This window comes from Canis lupus, chromosome 25 (assembly GCF_003254725.2).
Source record: "Canis lupus dingo isolate Sandy chromosome 25, ASM325472v2, whole genome shotgun sequence".
NCBI lineage: Eukaryota > Metazoa > Chordata > Mammalia > Carnivora > Canidae > Canis > Canis lupus.
This window is the reverse complement of record NC_064267.1, coordinates 48,891,751-48,906,692: the sequence shown is the minus strand read 5'-3', so window position 1 is coordinate 48,906,692 and position 14,942 is coordinate 48,891,751. Positions and strand designations below refer to the sequence as shown.

The 14,942-nt window shown below is 56.7% G+C and overlaps 1 protein-coding gene and 1 long non-coding RNA gene across 7 annotated transcripts in view; one reads left to right on the top strand and one right to left on the bottom strand.

Annotated features, from left to right (window-relative positions):
- PER2 (period circadian regulator 2) overlaps positions 1-11,333 on the top strand; it is a 45,069-nt gene extending 33,736 nt beyond the window's left edge. For 5 of the 6 annotated variants that reach the window (XM_025463626.3, XM_049101238.1, XM_025463628.3 and 2 more), the window contains 5 exons: positions 1,953-2,776; positions 4,082-4,268; positions 5,312-5,504; positions 6,643-6,793; positions 9,210-11,333. In XM_025463626.3, the coding sequence (XP_025319411.1) occupies positions 1,953-2,776; positions 4,082-4,268; positions 5,312-5,504; positions 6,643-6,793; positions 9,210-9,359 (1,505 nt within the window). In that variant the 3' untranslated portion in view covers positions 9,360-11,333. Of the gene's footprint in view, positions 1-1,952; positions 2,777-4,081; positions 4,269-5,311; positions 5,505-6,642; positions 6,794-9,209 lie in introns of those variants that run through there. The other variant, XR_007405881.1, reaches the window with a different exon arrangement.
- Positions 6,270-8,103, bottom strand: LOC118355420 (uncharacterized). Its single transcript, XR_004817814.2, has 3 exons — positions 7,795-8,103; positions 6,620-6,899; positions 6,270-6,482 (listed from the first exon to the last, which is right to left on the bottom strand). It is a non-coding gene; the product is annotated as an uncharacterized LOC118355420 (long non-coding RNA).
- Positions 11,334-14,942: the final 3,609 nt, after the last annotated feature.

The window sequence follows — 14,942 nt, the reverse complement described above, 5'->3', positions numbered from 1 at the left end:
GTTTGTTGGTGGAATAGAGTCCAGCGCTGCTTTCAAAATATGAAATGTCCCCTGTTAGATACGGGCTGGAACTTACCGGCGATGCAGAAACGGGGGAGCAGTGCTATGGAGAGCGGTGACAGTCCTAGGCTGGCCCCCGCAGAGCGCAGGACGGGGCAGTGGCAGCGCCGCTGCTGGGTGACCGTGCGGGGCAGGGGACCTACCTGCCCTCAGGACTGATGGGCATTTGGCGTCAGACCCCTGTGGACACCGTAGGAGGGAGTGGCTCCCTTCTCCCCAGGTGATGCGCCCTCCTGGCGAGGCTGGCCTCGGGGCTGGAGGACAGACCCTGCCTTTCAGGGTGGGAGCCAGCAGGTGGTCGGAGGGCCTGGAGGGAAGAGGAATAGACAGGGCTGGACGGATCAGAGAGCCACCTCTAACCCCGCGATCAGAGCCAGTGAGCCGGGGAGACACATGCACCACAGGCACCCGCCACCCCTGACTCTAGGCAGACGCCCCACAAAGTGAACATGTAAGAAGTGAAGGAGACTGACGCTCCCAAGGACTATGTCTTTTCCATTCTTTTCATTTTCTCCTTCTTCCCCAGACTTAGGGTGACTGCCAGGCCACAGGGAATCTCTTTGGAAATTAGGAAAAGATGTCATCCCCCACCCTGGGCAGATCTACCCTGTGGGCCTGGCTTAGTGCAGAGTTCTAGCTCCCCCCTGCCCCGTTGCCCCATCAGTTTTTGCAGTGCACAGACTGTGCAGCTGTCCACTGCAGCCCTGTCTAGCCCCTGATGTGTTATCCCAGGAGCCCAGTGCTTCAGCCCCCAGTCCCAGCAAGGGACAGATTTCCTACAGAAAGAACCCCAGACATGGCCTGAATCACAAAGCCTCTACCCACTTAGCACTTTGCCTTGGACTGGCCCATTGGTCTTCAGCATGGAACGAAGGTAAGGAGCAGCGCTTGGCACAGCTGACAGGAGGTGTCTCCGCACACCTGCTGCCAAAGCCCCAAGTTACCCTGTGTGACACGGGAGGAGAAACTGAGGTTCCTGGGACCCTTCCCAGGCGTGACAGGACACCCCAGCCCAAAGTACTGCTCGCAGGATCCAGGCCAGGGCAGGTGTAGGGACAAGCCCAGAGTCCCCCCTGTTGCCCGTGAGACCTCCAGCCTTCTAAAGCAGCACTGGTCACCAGAGAGGAGGCAGGTGGCTCCAGGAGCTCCGGCTCCCTTCTACCCTCTGACTGCCCCTCACCTGACAGGTAAAGCGGGAAACATCTCATTTTACGGAACAGTAGTGACAAAACTTGTAAAATTAAAAAATAAGGTTAAATGAGATCAGCGGTCCTACCTTTCAGATTTCACAAACCAATGTTGGGGAACAGCAGGGACTTACCAGCCTTTTTACTTTTTTGGACAAATGAAACCTTTTAAATGCCATTTTTTCATCACCATTATTTTGTAAAAGAAAGGACATTTTAACACCAGAAGAAAACGGTGCATGTGCTCTTGCCGTTAATGGCAGTCCTGGAAATTGGTAGAGTCGGTTTTTTTTTTGTTTTTTTTTTTTTTAAGATTTTATTTATTCATGAGAGACACAAGGAGAGAGGGAGAGAGAGAGAGAGGGATACAGGCAGAGGGAGAAGCAGGCTCCATGCAGGGAGCCCGACATGGGACTGGATCCCGGGACTCTGGGATCACGCCCTAAGCCAAAGGCAGACGCTCAACCGCTGAGCCACCCAGGCATCCCTGGAGTCTGGTTTTGTGAACATTTTGCCCCTATTGTTCTCACTTCACCAGGGAAGTGACGGCCAGGGAACTCTTAGGGTGACATCTGCAAACACAGGACGCCTGCTGAACTAGAAGGTGCCCTCACGTTTCTGGGGGCCTAAAGTCTCCAAAAACGGACTCAGCAGGAGTCACGTAAATGTTGACATTTTAACTCTGCTGTTTCCCCATTATTTTAGCCACTCCGGGACTAAGAAATGCCTCTGGAATAGATTCATCTTGGAAAAAAAACGGGAAGAACAGAAAACTGAAGTCCAAACGGGCCAAGCCTCGAGATTCGTCCGAGAGCACCGGGTCTGGGGGGCCCGCACCCCTCCGGCCCCCGCTGCTGGGCCTGAACGCCACGGCCTGGTCACCGTCTGACACGTCACAGTCCAGCTGCCCCACGACGCCCTTCCCTGCCTCGGTGCCAGCGTACCCCCTGCCCGTGTTCCCAGCCCCAGGAATCCTGCCCACACCCGGGGCGGTGGCGGCGGCACCTGTGGCCCCCCACGCCAGCTTCGCGGTGCCCCCCCTGCCCGTGGACGCCCGGCACAAGTTTGGCCTCCAGCCCTCGCTGTTCGCCGTCCCCCTGGCCCCGGTCATGGCACTGGTGTTACCCAACTATCCCCTCCCTGCCGTGCCCCCCGGCCTGCCCCAGGCCTTCTTCCCCGGCCAGCCTGACTTTCTGTCGCACGTGATCCCTGCCTCGCAGCCTGAGCTCGCCGGTCGGACGTCACCCCCCAAACAGCCGTGCGCCTGTCCCCAGGCAGAGCGCGGGCCCGCGGCATCTCGCGCGGCCACCCCGGCCTCCCCGGCGCCGGCCTCGGGGCCCACGGGCAGGGCGTCCCCTCCGCTCTTCCAGTCCCGAGGCAGCTCCCCCCTGCAGCTCAACCTGCTGCAGCTGGAGGAGGCCCCTGAGGGCAGCTCCGCGGCCGCAGCCACAGCGGGGTCCTCGGGGACGGCGGGGCCCGACTGCAAACCCGGCACCTCCTGGGACCGGCAGCCAAAGACAGCGCCAATCGTAAGGGTTTCCCAACATTCATGCTCTAGAGACACGGCCGGGGCGGCACGACGGGGCGGACGACGGGGCGGGCGGAGGCAGGTGCTGCTGGCAGACGCGGCACCGATCGCGGCCCCTGGGGCGGGTGCTGGACGCCGGCGCCCTCCCGTTAACCGGCCTGTCAGAGTAGGAAGTGGGAGCTTTCCCTTGCTCGGGGTCCACGAAGGAAGCTGCCTGGACGGCCTGGCGGTGAAGGCAGGGGTCCGAAGGACCACACGTAACCCCCTGACTCATTATGAGCCTCAAAATTTTATTTTATTTTTTTTTAATTTTTATTATTTATTCATGAGAGACAGAGAGAGAGAGAGAGAGGCAGAGGGAGAAGCGGGCTCCATGCAGGAAGCCCGATGTGGGACCCGAACCCGGGTCTCCAGGATCACGCCCTGGGCCGAGGGCAGGCACTAAACCGCTGAGCCACCCAGGGATCCCCCGAGCCTCAAAATTTTAAATGGAACTCCCGAGGATGAAGCCTCGCTCAGAGCTCGGGCTGGGGGGCGGGGGCGGCACCTGGCAGCCGGGGCCCGGGGGAGGAGAGGCAGAGGACGGAGCTCCGGACCAGGCCATCCGCCGCCTCCCTCCACGCCTCACGGGCCCCTGGCGTGCTGTCCTCGCTCGGGTAATGAGGCTGAGGTTGTGCTTCCGCCGAGCCCCTGGAGCCCCTGCGTGTGGTGCCGCGCTGCGGTGCGCAGTAGCACTCGTGAGGCCGAGCAACCACCCAGGCTCAGGAGGAGCTGCCCGGGCACCCTGCCCCTGCTCCCCGGACAGGGAACGCAACCTGGTGGCCGCAGGTGACCGCCCCCAGTGTGCCCGGGCCCCCCGACTCTGGTTCTGGGGCTCTGGGCCTGCGGTTCTGGGTCCGAGGGTCCGAGGGTGAGGATGCAGCCAGGCCACGGCTGTCTCTGCTGAGAACCAGAGCCCTCGCCCCCTCCCCGCCGACCGTGAGCGGCAGCACTGGGGTGCTGCTGAGGGATTTCCCTGCTTCCCCAGCAACTGCTGTCCTTGGCGTGATTGTCCCAAAATGAGGGTTATCAGGTGGCGTTCACAGGCTACTGGCGAGGTTGTCGCTGTCATCCCAGGAACCGCAGGATGTGTTCATGGGGCCTCCGTCGCAGGCCGTGAAGGGAGGGCCGGCCACGTGAGCAGGGCCGCAGCGGGCTCTGTCCCTGAGCAGCCCTGTGCAGACAGTGCCCTCAGCAACCCCCCCACCGCCAAGCCCCACTCTGGGTGCCAAGCCCTGACTCTTCCATCTTCTCCCTGTTCCCGAAGCGTGAGGACCCCGCCGACGCCCAGAACAGCGATGCCCTCTCCACGTCCAGCGGCCTGCTTGACCTCTTGCTGCACGAGGACCTGTGCTCGGCCACAGGGTCGGCCCTGTCCAGGAGTGGGGCCTCCGCCACCTCCGATTCCCTGGGCTCTGGCTCTCTGGGCTGCGACACGTCCAGAAGTGGGACTGGTACGTTGGTGGCGCTGGGAGCACAGAATCCTGCGGGAGCAGGCTTGTTTCAGTCGCTCCACTTCAGGTTTCTGTGGACGATGGTCACCTAGTGTCCCTGGGCTTGCCCAGTTTCTCCCAAACCCCAGGCCACAGGCCCGCGTGTGCTCAGGGTCCAGTACCCAGTGCAGACCAGGTCCCGGCAGGTGTCCGGCTGGCACTCCAAGTGGCTCCTTCCTCCTGCCCCCGCGCTGCCAGTCAGCATTCCCTCCACCTGTTTGCTTTTGACATTGCTGTCATTGCATCCTCACCCCCTGGCCCTTCTGGACCATCTTGGACCAGCCCCCAGGCTCTCTGGGCCTGCCAGGAGGGCCAGTTAGCTCCCCTCGTGTGAACCTAGGGTGTGGGCTGCATGCTCCGCCAACGACGATCACTCAGGTGTGATCCAGAAGCCGCAATGGGGAGTGCACACAGACTCTCCATACGTTGAGAGCCCCGCCTCCCCGAAGGGAGCTTTTCCCGCACCTGTTCTCTGGCTGTGCTCCACACGGAAGGCTCGCTGGAAAATATGCCAGGACAGCTGCCTCCCGCTTGCAAAACCAGATCCCAAAACCAGCTTCTCTGTAGCCTGGCCTAGTCGAGGAGCAGGGGGCGTGATTTCTGCTGGGGGCGGGGGGGCGGGGGTAGGCACAGTGAGAGGGAGAGAAAGAATCTTCAGCTGACTCCGCACTGAGCACAGAGCCCGACTCGGGGCTCGTTCCCACCACCCTGAGATCACAACCCCAGCTGAAATCAAGAGTTGGACGCGTAACTGACCGAGCTGCTCAGGCACCCCAGGGAGCACGATTCCTAAGCCGCAGCCCTGTCTGGACTTCTCAGGGCCGACCCAGGAGAGAATCCTGGTGTCATCCAGAGCATTTGAGAACTGGAAAGAGAAGGGAAAACCTACCAACCTGGGCAATCGTTACCAAGTAAAACTCATCAGCTCCCTAAAACTGCTGTAATACGAGGTTTAACTTCATGTAAAAGGTTCTCACTTGCCACGTGCTTTGTGTTTTTTAAAGGCAGCAGTGACACAAGTCATACCAGCAAATATTTTGGAAGCATTGACTCCTCGGAGAATAATCACCAAGCAAAAATGAAGGCAGACATGGAAGAAAGTAAACACTTCATCAAATACGTCCTCCAGGACCCCGTCTGGCTGCTGATGGCCGACACGGACGACAGCGTCATGATGACGTACCAGATGCCTTCCCGGTAACCGCCCAGCCTTCTCCTAGGGACATGGGACACCCCAAGAATCAGGCCCGCCCGACGGGGGGGACCCCTCTCCAAAAGCCTCATCTCAGATTGGTTGAGCACAGTAGACAGAGAAGCAGGGTCACCCAGGATGACTCCCTGGTCCCGCAGAGCCTTGCTGTGTGGACAGAGTGACCTGCCGTGGGCTGTGAGGAACACAGGCTCCCCGTCACACCCCGGAGCATCGTGCTCCATGCTCGCAAAGCCTTTGTGCCAACATCTCCCTTTTGCTCTGTTGCCCGTTCACCTGTGGGGTAAATGGGGTGTGTCTGTCCTCAAGATGCAGGAGTCAGGGGTCAAGGGATGTGAGCAACCTAAGCCACCGGCTGCTCCGTAGTGACCGGGTCTGGGCCACCACCGCTGTGACTGTGTCAGGCTGTGCGGGTGACCCCATGGTCGCTGTGCCTTTGCGGCCCCTGTGGTGGGGGGAGCTGGGGAAAGGAGGAGGGGTTAATGCTGAGGCTCAGGACAGCCAGGCCTGGGGGAGGGGGGTGTTACTGGGGCTTCAATTCCAGGGCAGCTTCAAGCCAGCCCAGTGTGTGTAGGAGGCCAGGGACGGCTGTCGCACCCACTGCCTTGACAGCGAGAGTGTCCAGTTAACCAGCCTGTGTAGAACCAAGCATTTGCAGGTACCCAGCTCCCTTGACTAATTCAAAATGGAACCGAAATCATTACTTGGATTACCAATTTAGTAGAAAAACTACAGATTATTGACTAGGGTGATTAAGTTGCCTTAAGTAGCGTAATTTATTTTATTTTTAATTTATTTATTTGAGAGAGAGAGAGCAAGGGAGCACAAGTGGGGTTGGGCGGAGGTAGAGGGAGAAGCAGACTCCCTGCTAAGCAGGGAGCCCGATGCGGGGCTCGATCCCAGGACCCCAAGATCATGACCTGAGCTGAAGGCAGATGCTTCACAGTCTGAGGCATCCAGGCGCTCTAGGATAATTTATTTTAAAGAAAAAGGAAATTTGCATGAAACAAAATCACCTAAGATTAATTGATACTGAGTTTATGAAATATGAGCATAGTATATTTTATTAAAACGCAAAAAACCCATAAGACCTAAAGCTTACCTATTTCTAAATATTTTGTGAAGGAACCTGGAGACCGTGTTGAAGGAAGACCGGGAGAAGCTGAAAGCGATGCAGAAGTCCCAGCCCCGCTTCACGGAGGGCCAGAGGCAGGAGCTGCAGGACGTCCACCCGTGGCTGCGGGCCGGTGGCCTGCCCACCGCCCTGGACCTCACGGTAAGCTCGGCGGCCTCGTCTGGGGCCGTGGAGGTAGACGGCGCTGGGATGGCCCCGCGCCGTGGGGGCCCTGCCGCTCTTCTGTACAACTCGAACTTCTAAAACTCTAGTTAGTTAATGAAAACAAATGATGCCGTGATATTATTGAGTCTACTTTAAAGAACTTTGCAATGTTGTTCTCAAAAAGGTCTTCTGAAAGTCTGATCTCAAGGGCTTACTGACGTTTGAAAGTCGTTTCTTTGTTTCAATTCTTTCTTCAATTAAAAAAACACACAGAAAACGGGAAGCGGGTCTCCTATCATAAACCCTCAGTGGTCTCGTAGACCATTAGGTGAGGTGGGAACCCCACTCCCACCAGGCCCCAGGCCCCTGCAGCTGCGCCTTCTCCTGCCCCGGACTTCCCGGGATGAGTCTGTGCCCATCCGCACTCCCTCTGAGCCCCACGCCCTGGAAGCCGCTCACTTCAGGGTCTCCATGTCCTTCAGCCGCTGAGCGCTGCATCTCTGTCCTGCACCTACAGGACAGGCCCTGGCCCCCCATCACCTCCTGCACCTGCAGGACAGGCCCCGGCCCCCCATCACCTCCTGCACCTGTAGGACAGGCCCCGGCCCCCCATCACCTCCTGCACCTGCAGGACAGGCCCCGTTCCCCCCATCACCTCCAGCACCTATAGGATAGGCCTCAGCCCCCCATCACCTCCAGCACCTATAGGATAGGCCTCAGCCCCCCATCACCTCCTGCACTTGCAGGACAGGCCCCAGTCCCCCATCACCTCCTGCACCTGTAGGACAGGCCCCGGCCCCCCATCACTTCCAGCACCTATAGGATAGACCTCAGCCCCCCGTCACCTCCAGCACCTATAGGATAGGCCTCAGCCCCCCATCACCTCCTGCACCTGCAGGACAGGCCCCAGTCCCCCATCACCTCCTGCACCTGTAGGACAGACCCCAGCCCCCCATCACCTCCTGCACCTGCAGGACAGGCCCCGTTCCCCCCATCACCTCCAAGCCATAATGCTCCTTCAGCTGGATCTTCACAGCAGCCTCCTGTTGTATGACGTCCCCTCTCATCCCTACAGTCCTGTCCCTCTCAGTGGTGTCCCCGCCTAGTCAGAACCAAGTGCTGCAAAGCCATAAAAATCTGACACCCCCCACCATCAGCCTTCTGCTGTTTCCCCTCCCTCACTGTTCGCAGCCACATGGGCCTCTCGCCTGTCCCTGGATGTGGCAGGCAGGCTCCTGCTGCCCAGCCTTTGCACTTGCCCTTGCCTCTGCCCGGAAGCCCTTCTCTCAGAGACAAGCGACGCCTTCTGGCTTCCTTCTGACGTTTTGGTCACACACCACCTGACTGGTTGTCTATTGCCTCATAGCAAAAATCCCCAAACCTCGGTGGCCTAAAGCCATAAACACTGAGGCTCTCCCAGTGTTCCTTCTGGTTAAGAGCCGCTTGCCGGCAGTTCCAGCTCAGGGTCTCCCCTGAAGGTGAAGGCATGATGTTGGCTGGGGCTTGTCATCATGTGCAGGCTGGAAGACACACCCCAGGGGGCTCCCTCACGCACCCATCAAGTGGGTGCTGTCTGCGGGACTGCTTGGGTGTCTGGGTGGCATGGCGGCCTGCTCCCCAGGGAGGGCAGATAGGACCCAGCCTGGGGGGGTCCCACACTGCCCTCCATCCCATCTTCACCTCCTTTTTGCTGGAGGCATCACTGAGTGCAGCACACACCTTGGGGAAGGGGAGTGAGGCTCCACCCTGTGAGGGCCGGGTGTCACAGGACCCCCTCCATCAGGCACCTTCTGTGGCCTCTTCTGAAGGTCCAGTGTGAGATTACAGGCCTCCTCCGTGTGCCTCGTTCCACGTCCACCTAGACTTCCATCCTTAATACTCTGGTGGCACCTCTCTCTCAGGTCACTGTCCCTCTCCCCGACCAGGATGTCGCCCCCACTGGGGCAGGGATTTTTGTCTCTGTTCACTGGTGAATCCCAGCGCTTAGGACCTGCCTGGCACGTGACAGGTGCTTGACAGATACTCAGGGAATGAGACAGAACGTTGTTGATGCCTCATTTTCCGGATTAGAAAACTGAGGTTAGAGAAGGCAGGAAGGGGAGCAGCTGGGACAGAGCCCAAGCCTACCTGCTTCGCCATCTCCTCGCCATGTAAAGTGGCCTCTCTGATGAGAGGACAAGTGCCTGGACGCCCCCCTGGGCTTAGGGAAGTGGAGAGTGGGGCCCCTGGGGAGCAGCGTGGCCTCCCTCGAGAGCAGGCAGGTCCCAGCGGCCCCTCAGAGGTTCCCCACCCTCCCGCGCTCCTCCAGCAGCCCCGTGACCGGCCGTGGTCCCCTGCGCTTCCCTCAGGTCCAACCACTTGCCGGTAACGAAGGTGTCATTTTTGCTCCTGACTTTACATTTTCTCTTTTAAGGAATGTGTTTACTGTGAGAACCAGGGACCGGACAGTATTTGTGTACCGTACGAGGAAGATAGTCCTACCCTGGGTCCCAGCGAAGCCACGGACACCCAGGAGAAGGAACGTGGAGCCCCCTCGGGTTGCAGCAGGGAAGAGCGGACCTAACTCCCCGCCCCGCGCCGGCAGCCCATGACCTACGTTAGACGGTGCTCGGAAGCCATGAAAGATTTCCACGTGTTTGTGATCCAATGGACGGATACCCTTGTGTCGCTTTTTTTGTTTTAGAACAAAAAAACCCATAGTTTTCTGAAGGAATGACTTAAAACTGTGGAGGGTGAGAAAGGTTTGGGCGGAAATACATTTTTCTATTTAAAACATAAATACAGAGTTTGGGAGCCAGGGGGACAGATGTCATTATTATTTAACTTGAGAAAGACTGAATCCCCTCTTTGCACAAGGCAGGGAGGTCTGTGGACTTGAGGAGGCTTCCCACGGCCCCGGGGGGTGTCCTGAGCATCTTCCAGGCTGATGGTAAACAGGCCCTTCCCGAGCTGCCCCAGGGTGTGTGTGGCTCAGATCAGATTCTTTCCTCTGGGGGCTGCTTTTTATCTAAATCATCGTCTAGTCAAACTAGATGTTTCTAAAACATACCAAATGGAGATTACAGCCTGTCCCAACTGCGCGTGAAAGGGTGTGAAGCGTACTTTGGCAAACCAGCAGCTTCAGCTTCAGGTACGACAGCGGCAAACATTTCGATCTGAGGTGATTGGGTTTGCGGTCAGCAAAGCAGAGATGGCCACAAGAGGCCCCGTGGTTGTGTGGCCAAGGCCATCAGACTAGCCCACGCCAGAACCTTCTGTGTATTTCGACATCATTCTTGTATCCTTTTCAGACCATGACAAGTATGTAGATGAAATACATTGTTGGTCATCTCTAGGGTGACTGCCCTTTGTAGACCAGGCTCTCATCGCCACATTTGGGACCTGTTGGTGCTTGTCCCAGACATGAGCTCTGGCAGAGAGTCGCCGCTGACACTGTGAGCTGGTGGCCGCGTCTGTGTTTTCCTGGGCGCCGTTAGCTTGCCTCTCCCACCGCACCCTGGGCTGGGACACCGGCCTCCTGTCTTTACATGAGTCTGGCCTCCCTGGGGGCAGCTTCCGGTCCCCAGCCCCTGCAGTGACGGTCCTAGTGTCACCAGCACTTTCTGGTCACTGGGACACACCAGGGAGGGAGTGAGGCCTGTCTGCCCATCTGCTTACAAAACCTCATGTTGCATCATCTATCCCAAAGCTCGTCTGGGGGAAGCGCTATATGGGTCCCTGGAGTGAATGTTACCACGGGTGAAACAATTGACTTAAAATCAGGTCGAGTTTGTAGAAACGGAAAAGAAAGGCTTCCCCTTGCTCTCTGGTGGAGAAGCGGCTACTAGAATAAATGAAGCCTCCTTGTAATCCGCTCGCTTTTCAATCTTATACTTGGGTGTTAATCCTACCTTTCATAAACCTAAACGTAAGAATACTGGTGGGTCTTTTTTATTATTTATAAAGTAACATCACCTTCAGATGCCCAAAATGAGGGTGGTAGCCTGTGCGTTGTGTGGAGAATAGATGCCTCCCAACCTGCCTCCTGCCTCTGACGTCAGATCATTAGGGAGTTAGATGCTAGTAAGGTCACAAGTATGTTACCTGAACATACAACTGTCAAAACATTCTCCACTGTTATGAATGTCTACCATCAGCATTGTTGAAGTACATGATTTGTGCTCATTGATTGTTAACTGCGTAGCTTTAACGCGTGCTGGAAAGTTGACAATAGGAGCATTTTGTGAAATTGTTTACACGGTGCCACGCATCGAGACGTGTTTCCTTTTAGTATGTGTGCTTACACGGGGGTCGTGAAACCCTTTTCTTGATTTTAAACTGAGCCTTCTTTTTAATCTATTCCTAAAAAAGACATGTACATAAGCTCTCGGAGTCTGTGTAATGACTTGGTAAGCCTTGCCGGACAAGTGGTTTGTTCACGCACAAACCAAAACCTTCTTCACCCAGTGCAATATGTTTGTTTACTGCTTGTGTCTTTTTATGACTGTTTTGCTTTTTAGAAAATTGGTAAATAAAGCAAGTATATTTTTATTGTTCATTGTATGTGTTTTTAATGTAGCACAGAGCAAAAACAATAGAGATCAAAGAGTACCAGAAGATTGAAAAAAAAAAAAAAGGAACTTTAGAAATGCTGTGTTAGGGCCACTTCTGTCACAAAGGCGTCCCTCATCTCTTCCCTTGCACAGCTGGCCCCTTCCTGCACATGTGCGTGGGCATCTCTCTCACGCGCACCCTCACCGCCTGCTGCCAGCGCAGCCCAGTGAACTCTTAGGACGTGAACTTTATAAAATGTAAATCCAATCCTATAATCTAGTGCTCCCATGGGCTTTTCACTTGCAGATGCAGGGTTGGGGTTGCTTGGCTCAGCCCCCAGTGCCTGTCCACTCTGAGGTGTAGCCCCGGGCACCCACTCTGTTCCTTTGTACCCTGCCCTAGGTTGTCCGTCCCTGCTGGGTTGGCTGGCAGTGTGCTGGCCACGGGGCTGAAGGCAGATGTCAGAGGATGCCAGCCAGAAAGGCCTCGTGTCTCCATCAGAGACGATAGAGGCAGCACTGCACAATCCCCTCACCCCACATGCCCAGTCCCTTCCACAGTGAAGCAGCCTAGCGGGCCCTGGTCAAAATGGGGTGGGGGGCTGCTTCCAACTGCCTCCCACTGTTCATGCCAGTACCATGGCCATCAGAGCAAGGAGATGAATGGATCCTGGACCCAGTGCCCAGCCTCCCAGGAGCTCCCCGAGCAGCAGGGCGGGCTCGACTCCCTGCCTCCTGGCCTGGTGGTGATGGGGGAACGGGGTGGGGGTGGGGAGCAAGGGTGAGTATGGAAGCCTCTGCAGACTGGCCTTAAATGACCAGATATGGCTGTTTGGCTAAACCGAGTGCCGTTGGGGACTCTTAATGGTGTTTTTATCTACCATTTAACCCCAAAGACACCTCCCCTTTATTTCCAGACCAAAAGGAGCTTCTCCGAGCTTTCTGGGCTGATTGCCTACAAGGGGCCTGGACATCCATAGGCTGGCCGCTGCCTTTGTTCCCTGGGGATTTATGGCCTGCCACTCCTGCCGCTAACTGGTCCTCCTGTGGCCACCACAGCCCTGCCCAGCTTCTGCTGCCCTCTGTTCCTGGATCTGGAGGGATCAAAGGGCCCAAATGCTCAGGAAGTCTGTGCTCAAGCAACCTTTGAAGGTAGGATCAGTCCAAGGGACAAATGGCAGGAAATGGGTCCACTAGGGGAGGTTGTGCAAAGGAAGGAGAGAGAGCTCGGTGGCCCTGGGGTGGAACAACCAGGCTTCTGGGAGAAAAAGGCCAAGCCAGCCAGCCAACAGGCCCACTAAGGTGAACTTCAAAGATGGGGCCTCGAGCAACTTCTGGTCCAACCAAGGATTTTGTTGACTTCTAATACCCTGCTCTATCCTTGTGCTTTTTATTTTCTCTCAGGGTACTTGGTCACAATGAGGCATATCCCAGCACTTCATTTCTCCTTCCTTCAACTCTATAGATAGCATTCTTCAAACCCCACCTTCCCATGTGAGACAAACCTTTTGGGGTCCCTACTCACTCTCTTCAGCCTCCTCCCTCCTCCTGACAACTGTCACTTATCCTTTGGGTTTTACAAAGTCAACTTTATATCATGTTTCATAACCATAATGTCTTCCTTGCCTTCTCTATAGATTGATTCCAGATGTTGAAACCTCATGAACAGTGTTATACTGTTGTGACTGTGAGAGAACTGTTAGCTTCTAGGTCAGTCAATGTGCTGAGATTATATTTCTCTTTGTGGGGAGCTTTCTGTTTTCCATTTTTCCTGGAGTTCTTAGTTGCCTCTCATTTTTTCTTGTGCTATTTGCCTTTATCATGCCTTCCTCCCCATACCCATGCCCCAATCAAATCAAATGTTCTATTGATCTTTTCCCAGAGGTGTCCCCTAGGGCACTGCCCATCCTATTCCAATAGTAACTGTCCTTCATGGAGAGCATTCTAAAATCGCTATTTGGCTTTATTAAAATAATATTATGGGTGATGGGAGGCATACACATCAGACTAGAAGAAATATCAATGAATTTTTTTCATATTTCATATTCTCAAAGTAGTGGAAACCTAATTGTACTTATTTGAGGGATCTCCTTCCCTGGAGTGATGTCTAAGTGATGAAGAAGAATAAAGTCACAGGCCAGTTATAGGCTCTCATGGGGTCCACATTGAACTCCCTTCCCTGTCAGCACCACCACTAGAAGTAAGTGAAGAAAAGCAGGTGGGGCTCTGAGCTGCCAGGTGAGGGGGAAGGAAGAGAGCTGAGCTTCCTGGCATGCAGGGGAGACTGAGAACCACAGGGGATGATCGAGGTAAAGGAGTAGCTTTCTACCTGGGTAAGCAATGCTGGGCTGGGAGGTCTTAGAAGCCTGCTTACGGGAAGCAAACAAGAGGCTGAGTACAGAGAGGTGAAAGTCAACAGGAGAAACTCTCAGGTAGTTACAGATAGAGGTCAGTGAGGTGACTTTGAGAAACATCAAACCTCTTACCAAATTCACCCTGTCTGTAAAGGTCCTTCTGGTGGGGAGCCCAGAGTCAAAGGAGTCACAGGGAGGGCTGCAAGATCCAAAGTCAGGTGGCTAGGGTGAGGCATATCTGTGGCCTAGTCCTACAACCCACTGCACTGCAGCCCCTGGATGCTTCCTTCCCCTACTGCTTTCCAGCGGGGCTTGGGACATCCCCTCACCTTCTCTACCCACCCAGGCCTCTGCCAAGGCCAGGCTCTACGCTGGAGGTAGACAGGAGGTCCTAGGTACCCTTGACAAGGGATGCTTATAGCCTGGAGGGGTGGGGACCAGACCCTGAGGATCCCAGTCCCTGGTGAGTAGTGTGGGGCTGGGTAGGGGTGCAGCGCTACTGCGGGGCAGGTGCGCTCCCACCAGGAGGAAGAGGAATAGGGAGGCGGAGACCTAAACAGTGAGTAGATAGATCCTTGGAGGGGTGTTGAAGAGTGTTCCAGGTGGGAGGCTCAGCCTGTGCCAAGGCGTGCTGCCCAGAGCCCATCTTGCCCGTCCAGCCTCGCTGTGCCGGGAACAGCCGGGGTCCCCAGGGTGCTGCCCAGGGCGCGGCCCCCCGCCCACACACCCCACCCGCAGGGAGGCCGGTCTGGCAGATGGGCGGCCGCGGGGGGCGGGGGCGGTCGTCTGGCGGACACAGGCTCACCCGCCATCCGCCGCTGGACAAAGCGCGCCTAGACAAAGGCGCGGCCAACACCTGTCGCTCTTGGCGCGGCCCTCGCTTTTCTCCAGCGGAGCCGCTGCAGCTGCCAACTGTCATGGGCATCAAGTTACGGAGACCAGACGGCGGCCTCGGCCAGTGGGGGGGGGGGGGGTGCTGGGGGGGAAAGGGAGGCGAGGAGGGCGGGGGGGGGGGGCGGAGGAGCCTGGCCCGGGAGAATGAACAGGAGTGGGGAGAAGGACGGGCGGGAGCGGGGGGAGGGGGGGCAGGGAAGGGCGGGGACGAGGGCAGGGATGTCCGTGCGGGGAGGGCGGGGGGCGGGGGAGTGAAGGGGATTAGGGGGACCTGCGGGGCTCAGGGGGGCAGCGATGATGGTTAGAAAGGAAAGGCCTGCTGGTGTGGGGGGGTGCCCGGGAGAAGGGTGACCCGAGGAGGGCAGG